Source organism: Primulina huaijiensis, chromosome 9, assembly GCF_012295235.1.
Source record: "Primulina huaijiensis isolate GDHJ02 chromosome 9, ASM1229523v2, whole genome shotgun sequence".
Classification (NCBI taxonomy): Eukaryota; Viridiplantae; Streptophyta; class Magnoliopsida; order Lamiales; family Gesneriaceae; genus Primulina; species Primulina huaijiensis.
The window spans coordinates 15,917,021-15,928,031 of NC_133314.1; the positions used below are offsets into that span (position 1 = coordinate 15,917,021).

The 11,011-nt window shown below is 32.9% G+C and overlaps 1 protein-coding gene and 1 long non-coding RNA gene across 4 annotated transcripts; both read left to right on the plus strand.

The window, feature by feature from the left end:
• The first annotated feature begins 242 nt into the window (after nt 1–242).
• LOC140984076 (uncharacterized) lies at nt 243–5,739 on the plus strand. Of its 3 annotated transcripts, none has more exons than XR_012176535.1 (4): nt 243–536; nt 737–2,748; nt 3,751–3,855; nt 4,166–5,739. It is a non-coding gene; the product is annotated as an uncharacterized lncRNA (long non-coding RNA). The 3 variants fall into 3 exon arrangements; XR_012176536.1 differs by having other exon boundaries at nt 244–536; nt 737–3,855; nt 4,166–4,541; nt 4,645–5,739; XR_012176534.1 differs by having other exon boundaries at nt 244–536; nt 737–3,855.
• Nucleotides 5,740–9,399: 3,660 nt separating this feature from the next.
• Nucleotides 9,400–11,007, plus strand: LOC140985046 (heavy metal-associated isoprenylated plant protein 39-like). The gene is made up of 3 exons (XM_073452783.1): nt 9,400–9,556; nt 9,982–10,057; nt 10,664–11,007. The coding sequence occupies exons 1-3, from the start codon at nt 9,548–9,550 to the stop codon at nt 11,005–11,007; spliced, it is 429 nt and encodes a 142-aa protein (XP_073308884.1). The 5' UTR covers nt 9,400–9,547.
• The last annotated feature ends 4 nt before the right edge of the window (nt 11,008–11,011 follow it).

Sequence of the window (11,011 nt, forward strand, 5' to 3'; positions counted from 1 at the left end):
AAGTGCTTATAAAGTTCTTGTTTTTCTGTTGAGTTTTCTTGCTCTCCTTCTTCTCCTTGCTAGCAGTTGCTTCTTGTCTCCAATCTGATGATCTGATTTTTTTGTGAGTGTGCGTGCATGTGTGTGTGTGTGTGAAAGGGCCAAGACTGGAAAATAGGAGAAAATATGTGTGTATGGAAATTTCCATATTGAGGTGCGCTGGGGCGCGTACGAGTTGCTCCCAAATAAAATTCTTTTTCTTTATTTGTGTGTGCTGGGGCGGCCAATTTTCCCTTCCCTAGCACGCCTCCTCGCAACTCGTGACTTGCTTTCTTCATTACGTGCTGGGGCAGGCAAAAATAAAAAATACCCGCCCTAGCACGGTCTGGTTGCAATTTAGTCAATAATTCCCTTTTTTATCAAGTCCAATTGCAAAATCAACTGAAACAGTGAGGAACAAAAAGTATGCATAAATTTTGAGTAAAATAGATAAAATGCATACTCGATTCGGAGCTGATTTTCTTGGGTAAGCAGCGTCTGGAATCATGTCTACTTGGGTAAGTATTTTCATCGAAAGCTGTTAATCGAGATATTTTTCGTTCTAATATGTTTCAGATCTTGCAAGCTACAAAAACTATTGATATAGAAATGGTGGGTGAAAATCGTTTTCTTCTGGTATCCAAAGCCTGTACATACAAGAAAAGGGCTTTATTTGATGGCTCGTCGAACTTTTTTAAAGATCTGGTTTTATTTGCAGAGCCTCGACGAAATCCTAATGATGTTTCGTTCCTGGAGGTAGCCTTCATCTTGCCTTTATGCAACCAGAAATATTGAGAAGTTTGGGTGAACAGGTTGGGACAGCCATAGCGGTGGATGGAGGGGATCGTGGATTGTGTTCAAGAATATTTACGCATATTAGAATCCTAAAAAATACAGCTGAATCTCTGGGAAAAGGCATCTATGTTAGTCTTGCTGATTTGAATGAAGAAACATGTATTGTTCTGTTGTATGAAAATTTGCCCAATTTTTGTTATACTTGTGGAAGATTGGGGCATATTCTGAAGGATTGTGAGGATGATATAGTTGATAAAATTTCTTTGACTTTGGTAATTGGATGCGAGCCCCTATGATGACATCTACTCGTAGAGCTAGAAATTCAAGGGTCACAATTCAGAGTCTAGTTTTCCGTCAAGGGAGGGTGAAGCTACTGAGTCACCCCTTGTCTTAGACCATGACATACATACCACATTCGGCTGAGGATAGAAAATTAATCTCTAAAGATTCGAATCAACATTGTAATACGGTGGAGAATATTATGTCGTTGTTTGTGATCATGGATGCTTCTTCTGCGAATGCTCAGCACCAAAGGACTGCTGAGATTCCTGTGATTGAAAATTTACTCAGCTCTGGTGTCTCAACTGATATTGATGTATTAAAGAAAATTTCGGAAGACATCAAACCTTTATGAATGAAGAGTATAAAAAAGTCTAATGCGGTAGTGAAAATAAGAGAAAAAAAAGGCAATAAGCAATAGAAAGGACTAGCTCGTGGGAATCTGTTGAATCCTTTGAAAATTGAAATAGGGGTGGTTAGCGTGGGAGATGGAAAGAGGACAGGAAATTTGTTAGAGAAGCCATGTGATTATAGTAGGAAAACCAAACTCACCTATTTGTCTAACATCAATATTGTTTTTGATTCGGTGGTGGTTTTGACACAGCCCCACCAAACATTATGAATTGTTTTGTATGGAATGCTTGTGGGCTTGGGAACCGACGGGCATTCAGAGAGTTGAGGAGTTTGATTGCCAAAAGTGACCCATCTTTATTGTTTCTTAGCGAAACCAAATTACTGCAATCCCAGTATGCGCTTTGGAGAAGGTTTTTAAATTTTGAAGGTATCTTCTCAGTTCATTGTGTGGGCTGAAAATGTGGATTGGTATTACTTTGGAAGGAACCTTACGACATAAATATTTGCTGCTGCTCGATTGGTCATATTGATTGTATCATGAATATTGATCAAAAAGTGTGGCAGTTTACTGGATTTTATGGCAATCCTAATCCTACATCTCGATGTTATTCTTGGAAACTTCTTCATCGGCTGTATAATATTATAGAATTGCAAATGCTACAATGGCTAGTGTGTGGGGACTTTAATGAAATTCTCTATGAAAGTGAGAAAATAGGTGGTTCTCTACGATCTCTATTTCAAATGCAAGAGTTTAGTGAGGTGATTAATGAATGTGTGCTGAATGATATGAATGTCAAAGACGATCAATTCACTTGGTGCAATCATAGGCTAAATGACGAGACTATATTTGAGCGTCTGGATAGATTCTTTTGTAATTCTGATTGGCATTTGATGTACCCATCAGCAGAAGTGTCTCACCTTGATTTCTTTGTTTCTATGAAGATAGGTTGTGATGTTAACTTTAGGAAAGGACCTAAACGTTTTTTGTTTGAACATAAATGGATGACGGAGGAAGACTTCAATCGGGTCATGGATAAATGGAAGGATAGTGTTAATATTGTCGACTTGCCTAGCAAATTATCTCATTTCAGTGGTTCGTTGTGTGCCTGGGCTAGTTTTAGATTCTCAAAATTACCTCGAAAATTGAATCGCTTAGTAAAAAGCTTAATGGGATAATTAAACCGACCATAGCAAATCTGAATTATTCACGTAAATCTGAGCTGGAACACAATATTGAGAAGCTAGTGTTGCGAGAAGAAGCACATTGGAAGCTGAGACCTCGGACTAATTGGTTGGCACAAGGTGATGGCAATACTAAATTCTTACATTCTTTTGCTACAGAATGGAAATGTTTCAATCAGATTAAGGATTTATTTAATGATAATGTAGATGGTGCTCAGAGGATTTTGAATAGTGGGTATTAACATGAATTAATTCGCGAATCTATTCTTGTCCTCTAACCCATCTGATGTAGAGATCGAGTTGGCTTTTGATAGTATATGACCGAAAGTTGATGAGTCTATGAATGCCCTCCTCGCTGCTCCGTTTACAGAATATGAAATTCATAAGACTTTATTTGATATGCATCCATCAAAACCCCCGGGTCCAGATGGTTTACAGCTCTCTTCTTTTAGAAAAACTGGAACACTGTTGGCAAGGAAGTGGTGGCAGGTATTCTTAAAATATTGAATGAAAAAAGTGATATAAAAGGTTGGAACGAGACCCTCATCACACTCATCCCTGAAGTGCATGACCCAAAGGTTCCGAAAGATTTTCGTCCCATCAGTTTGTGTAATACTTGCTATAAAGTTGTCACTCAAGCAATCATCAGAGTGCGTTTGTGCTAGGGCGACTCATCATAGATAATGTTATCATCGGGTTTGAATCTATGCATTGGATCCGCAATAACAAGCATAATAAGTTGGGATATGGGGCTCTCAAGCTTGATATGAGTAAATCGTATGATCGTGTCGAGTGGAAAATTTTTAAGTCTATAATGTTCAAACTTGGGTTCGATCGTGATTTTGTGAATCTTATTTTCAGATGCATATCATCGGTCTCTTACTCGATTCGTGTTATCCATAATATATATGGTACAATTATTCCTCATCGTGGTTTGCGTCAGGGAGATCCTCTTTCTCCGTATTTGTTTGCCATCTGCGCACAAGGACTCTCAACTACTATGACGGAAGCAGAGAAAGATAAACGTTTTTAGAGAATTAAGATAGCACATAATTGCCTCTCAATCTCACATTTTTTTTTTGCTTATGCTAGCCTCATATTTTTTTCGTGCTTTGGCTTCAGATTGTCTCAATATTAAGAGGTGCCTACAGATGTATAAAAGAGCTTTAGGCCAAATTGTGAATTATAACAAATCTGCCATCACCTTTAGCCCAAGTGCTTCTACAGGTAATGTTATTGCTATTCGGAATATTTTTTCAATTGTTGTGGTAAAAGGTCATTACCTCTATCTTGGCTTACCAATCTTCTCTTTAAGGAGTAAGCGTATCCAATTTGTTGGGTTAAGGGAAATGTTAATTAAAAAAATTAATGGATGGGCTAGTAAGTGTTTTTTTGACGGTGGCAAAGAAACGCTTATAAAATATGTGCTTCATGCTATTCCGAGATATGCTATGTCATGTTTTAAATTGCCAATATCGTTGTGCAATGATATGGAGCAACTATGTGCTAATTTCTGGTGAATTTCAAAAACAACTAGTGGGGGAATGCATTGGGCTCGGTGGAGAAGATTATGCAAACCAAAGCAATTTGGTGGATTGGGATTTCATAGTCTCTGCGAATTTAATCGGGCACTTCTCGCTAAACAGGTTCGGAGAGTAATTCGTGATCCCTCATTGCTCATGTCACAAGTTCTTAAATCGAGATACTTTAAGCATGATGATATTCTAGAAGCAAAGCTGGGATCCAATCCTTCTTACATTTGGCGATCTATATTGTGGAGCAGAGATCTTATTAAAAGTGGTATCATGTGGCATGTAGGTAATGGGAATCATATTAAGGCTCTCTCAGATAGCTGGATCATGCAGTTGTCCAGTGGACGGAGCTCTCGTTGTGGGTTAGATGAGGCCGTTATGGTAAAAGATCTAATCTCCCATGATCGTTAGTGGAAATATGATGTAGTTAGGGAGATGTTTCCGTCATTTGAGGCTGAGTATATTCTTGATATCCCATAAGCAGGCATTTATTGGAGGATATTTGGTTTTGGAAGTGGGATTCAAATGGAAAGTATTCTGTCAAGTCGGGTTATCTTCTTCAAATCGGATGTTTCGCAACACCTGATACACATTAAGCGAATCATATGGACAAATGGTGGAATATGATATGGAACTTAAATATCCCACAGAAAGTACGGATCTTCTACTGGCGAGCGTGCAACGGGTTTTTCCCGTCTGAGTTGAACTTGTTTAAACGCCATACCATCCCTAATGTTGGCTGCACTTCTGCGGATCCTTAGAAGCCTCAACTGAACATTGTCTGATTTTCTTCCCCAAAGCACGTGATGCATGGAAAGGTACTCAGTTTTGGTATCTATTGAAGCATTGCGTTCGAATGGATTTTAAGTTATGTGGTTTGGTTATGAACAATAAGTTATCTAAATTTGAGTTTGAGTTGTTTGTCATGAATTTATGGGCTATCTGGAAAGATTTGTGCAGTATGAAACACAATTCCAAGCCAAGAAATATTAGGATTTCATTACAATGGGCTGCAACATTTCTTGAAGAATTCAGGGAGGCTTGAAATATGTTTGTATCTCAGCGTTGTAATCGAAAATGTGATAAAGTACAGAAGTGGTTCAAACCACCAGTCAGACTATTCAGATTGGATGTAGATTCTTGATATCATGATCATTTGGGACGGTTCAGTGTGGGAGCAGTGGTTAGCGATCACCTTGGTAGGATTTGTGCGGCTTCAGCTTGTGGAATTCGACGTACCGACTCGGTTCTAGCTGTTGAAATTACTGTCATTCTTCATGGATTATTGCTATTAACACAATCTGATTTTAACAATGTGTGGGTGTTCTCGGACTCCGTCAATGCGGTTCAAAGGATTAATTCTTCATCGGATGTTTTGTCTTTTGTCTGTTCTATTATCTTTTATGTATTAGAACTTCTGAAATATGGAAGAGTCATTAAAATTTGTCATGCAAGTAGACATGCGAACACGGTGGCACGTGACCTTGCGCCATTTGCTCTGTCTAACCCCTCACTTGTGTTCTGGGGTGATAACTCTGACCCGTCGGATGTAGCTGTTCATGACTTATCTATTACATAATTTAATTTTTTCCTAAAAAACAACATAATAAAATATGCAAAGATGACCCTTATCACTTTTTCACGTATTACATACTTATATAGATGAAATATTTATCAAAATATGATAATTATTATTCTTTTAAAACTAATGATTTTCCTATTTTTTATTAGAAGTGATAAAGTATATAAAAATTTTAAAATATAGACAAAATGTAGTTGAATTTTTTTTTTTGACAGAAAAACTTGTAATTTTATTCATAGCGGAAAAAATACTTTGAACATGAAGTTCAATTATTTAAAATAAATGAATTTGAAAATTACCCAAATAATTAAAATAAATTTGAGGCAAAGATTTCAAATCAAAATCCACCAAATCTTTAGACCAAACATAAATTAGCCTTAATCGTTATTTTCTTTAATTACTCCAATAAATTTTTAGCTTTTTAACTTTCACAATATTGTAAATGCAAAATCTGCCTGAGTAAGGAACTCATAATCAATAAACAGTACAAGTACATACATACGTGTATCGATTCTGTTTGAAAAATCTAAATATATATATATATATAGAGTATGTTTTTATGAAATAGCCACACGAATCTATATATATATGAGACGAATATGTCCAATTCATACCATCAATGACAAATAATGCTTTTAAGATTAAAAAAAAAATTTTTTCATGTGTCGGATCGGAAATACGTCTTACAAAATTGACATGTGAGACGGGCTCATATGATTTTTTGAGATTTATATAAATTAAGTCTCCTGCAAGACGGTGTCACGGATCTATATTCATGAGACATATTGATCTGATTTAGATTTAGAGTGAAAAATAATATTTTTAGTATAAAAAAATAATTTTTCATGGGTCGAGTCGAAATGTTCATCTCACAGTTTAAAAATATTATTCCTGAAAATCATAAATAGTGCACGACCATATTATTGCAAACAGCCTTGAGTTGATGTGAGGCAACGATCAAAGGATCATGCAAGTAATCATTATCCATTGCATATTTGCTTCTTTACTTTTAAAGGATTTATTATTTTATTTCTTGATTTCCCATATTTTTATTGATATTATTATTATGAGAAATTGGTTCTTTCTCATCATCATTATTTATCACTTTTCAATTTATGTCATCTGTATTGTTAAAATCGAGTTTTAATCATATATATTTCAGTTTTTGATAATTTTAATAAAATTTTATAGAAATTTCTGATGTAACAGTGTACACGTAAACTTCATCATTGGCATCAAGTCAGCGCTATATATGTCGGAGAAAGGGTTAAAATTAGAAGAAAAAAATAAAATGATATCAGATTAAAAATGAAATTTAAGAACATACTGAACAAAATTGCAAGAAATAATTTCACGGACTAAAATTATAATTTTACTTATATTATTTTATTTCATGCACTTTTTGAATTACATGGAGTAATAATTTTGTGTTGCAAAATGGTCTGCAGTCTTATCTGAGCTTCAATAATTTTCACAAACCTCCAAAATCTTTTTAAATTCCTTGAGAACATCGAATACTTCTCTCCATTTTCAATATCCATTTGATGTCTTCTTTCGTCGTATGTAGACAACTATCATCTGTTTTAAAGGGATTCTCTTAAAAAAAATAAAATTAAGTAAATAAATAAATAAGTGTATGTCTCTTGTGAGATGATTTCACGAATCTTTATCTGTAAGACGGAGCAACCCTACCGATATTCACAATAAAAATTAATACTCTTAGCATAAAAAGTAATAATATTTTTTCATGGATGACCCAAATAAGATATCCGTCTCACAAAATACGACCCTTGACACCGTCTCACACAAGTTTTTGCCAATAAATAAATAAATAAAATCAGCAGTATTACTTTAAAAAAAAAAATTATGTTTTAAGAAAATAAAAAAACGTTATGTTGAAAAACTATATATACATTAGCTAATATATAAATTAAATAGAAGTTAACTAGCTACTCGATGCACACGTTGCATACACATAATTATTATATTTTTAAACTATATTTTTTATTATAAAATTAAAATTTAATTAAACAATTATTAATGAAAGTAGATTAAGCTGGTAAATGCATAAAATAATTTTCAATATTAAATATAAATAATTATGGATAATATTGAAGTGAAAAAATAAATAGCTTAGTAACTAATTATACGAGATATTTAAGAATTAAGATATATTAATAAATTTATGTAGATTTTAGTCATATTTTTATTTATTTTTTAAAAAAAATATGTGATTCTTTTTATTCAAACATTGTCGAACAAGAGCAAGAACAAGATTGAAGTCCATACTAGTAACCACGTATATTTAATTGTGTACAAGTTAAAGAAGAGGTCGGCCTTGAAGGTCACCATCTTTCTTTAAAAAAATATATAATTAAATAAGGCTATTGGTTAATTGGTTTACCTTATAATTTCCGATTTTTGTTATTTTGTAATCAATTTTGATGCAACTTAATTAAAAGCAAAGGCGTTGATGGTGACAGTATTCGCCGTCCTCAATAAATTATTGATTTTAAATGAATGCTTTTGCTTGATGTTATCAAGATTTATGGCGTAGACCCGAGCACACCACGGTTCAATCTCTCTTCATACAAAGATAATTATTATAACCCAAATATATATTTTTTTACAATATTGTACTATTTACAATAAGTGATAATCGAAGTCGTGATACTGTATCTGATACTAATTGTAGGACCAATCACTTATTATTTTACCAATAGTTATAAATGGTAGTAACGATGCAACTCAAATCTTTTAAACTGTATAGCAACCCAAACTCTAAGGTTTGATTTATCTACAAACAATAACAGAGACAATTATTACAACCAACATATAACAAAAAATTAATCGGCCTCCATAAACATTTTTTAATGCTTAAAAAATGAAATTATGCAAACAATATCTTGTTTTTTAATTAATATTTACAGTGATTAACTGGTCGGTTTTATTATTTTTAAAAGTGTAAAATTTGAACAATAAAGTTTATTATTTTCAACGTAGAAGCCGGGGTTACCTCTAGAAAATAGGGTTTTAAATATAGAAGAAATTAAATTAAATATTTAAACTTTAAAATATAATAAAATTTAAAGAAACATAAAATTTATCCACATATAAATTGAACTTTTGGAGCGAGTGATAAGAAACTTGAACGGGAAAATGATGTGAAGTAGCTGACGTGTTTTCTTGCTTTCGCATTCTTTGAAAACAAATTTATAAATCAAACAAAAAAAATATCCCGCTGATATATTACATATATATTATAACTAATAATTTTTTTTAAAAAAAAAGTTTTGGGATGGTTCCGCCTTTAGTTCGTTATGTTATCATAATTGGGTTTTAATCTTGCAACAAAAGTATCTAACACTCAGCGTCAAATGAAAAAATAATCGAAATTGGCACACACAAAATAAATAAAGAAAAGAAAAGATAGACGAAATAAAATTGAAATTTGACAATATAAAAATTAATAAATAATTCGATAATGCATAAATTGCATATAACATGCACTTTCCACATATGAGACGCCCCATCGAACGAAATCTATGCAAGGGAAAATGGCTCAATCTCAAGTATATTTAATATCTTCCTTTTGACTAATTAATTACATAGAGATTGATTTAAAAAGCCTCATTGTACTTCTCTCCCGTGTCCACAAACCATTACTTCACTAGTACCTCTATTTATATATCCAACTTCCTCTCATTTATCATCTTTAAATTTGATCAAATAATAATAATAATAATAATTATTATTATTATTATAAATCTCATATCCAATTCCAAGAACCCTCAATTGGATCAAGATGTCCAAGGTGAAATTCCCTTCCAAGTTCTTTAATTTTTGTTTACAATTTTTTTTTTGTATTTCATTAATTATCTAAGTTAATCGCCACTTAAATATTCTTGATTTCCTCACACACAAAGTGGTTTGTTCAATTTATTTGTATCTTGTATACGTTACAGGAGTATTTGATTCTTGATGATGATCTTTTGTCCTTCGCTTTTCTTGTAATTTAATCACTGATTTTCACAATTCGAACATCGACGATCATACTATATAATCTTCTTTAATTTTGTTTAGTTTATGAGATGAATAGCTTCATGAGTTTGCGTTTTGGCCTATGATGTTTAACTAAGTAAAGTTTTATTGGCTCTGATTGCATATATCCCTGTGATTTAAGTCTAAGTAAATACTCACGACCGATGCCGGCTTATAAAGTTGATCATATTACTGCAGAAAGTGGTGTTGAAATTACAAATACATGATGACAAAGAGAAGCAAAAGGCTTTAAAGACAGTTTCACGTATATCAGGTATCTCGGAGTATATATCGAAAATAAAAAATTTAAATTTTCTTTTCTTCATTGTTAATTAATTTTCTTTGGTAATCTTCGAATTGGTTTTGAGGTAGTTTTTGTCTAATATGCTTGCTTCTTTGCGATTTAATCATTTATTTTATCTAATTTAGTTTTAGTCATAAGTATTTCTAACTTTTGCTAAATTTAGATCTTTTTTTATCGTAAGTACTGATGTGACACAAAAAAACTTCAGTATCATGCTGACGCCACGTTGGATAAAGAATAAAAACTGAAAAATCAAAATAAATATAACGGAACTAAATTTTAAAATATAGATAATTAAAATAACATATTAAAAAACATATAGGACCAAAATTGTAATTTTTCCTGATTTGAATTTTTTAAAAGAACTTGATTTCAAATGTCATGATCATGCCAAAAAGTTATATATAAATAAGATCCCTTGTGATTTTAGATATGGGTGCAAATAACCCTTTATTCTTTGATAATATGCAGGTATTCATTGCTGAGTCTTTTATAAATTTTTGATAATTTAATACATGATCTCTTTAGCCTATGAAAATTAAAAGTAATTTCTTCTTTATATTTATATATATATAGGGATTGAATCAATAGCAATGAACATGAAGGAGAATAAATTAACAGTAGTAGGAGATGTGGATCCTATCCAACTGGTGAGCAAGTTGAGAAAACTCTGGGCCACTACTGATATTTTGACAGTAGGGCCAGCGAAAGAGCCAGAGAAGAAGAAAGACGAAGAAAAGAAAGATGACGCCAAAAAAGATGCCGTGAAAAAGGAAGAAGATCGAAAGAAGAAGGAACTCGAACAGATTGCTGAATTATTGACGCATTACAGGAATAATTACAATGTCAATCCTTATTATACACAGCACTACCGTGTTTACAGCGCCGAGGAAAACCCTAATTCTTGTGTTATCTCTTGAATAT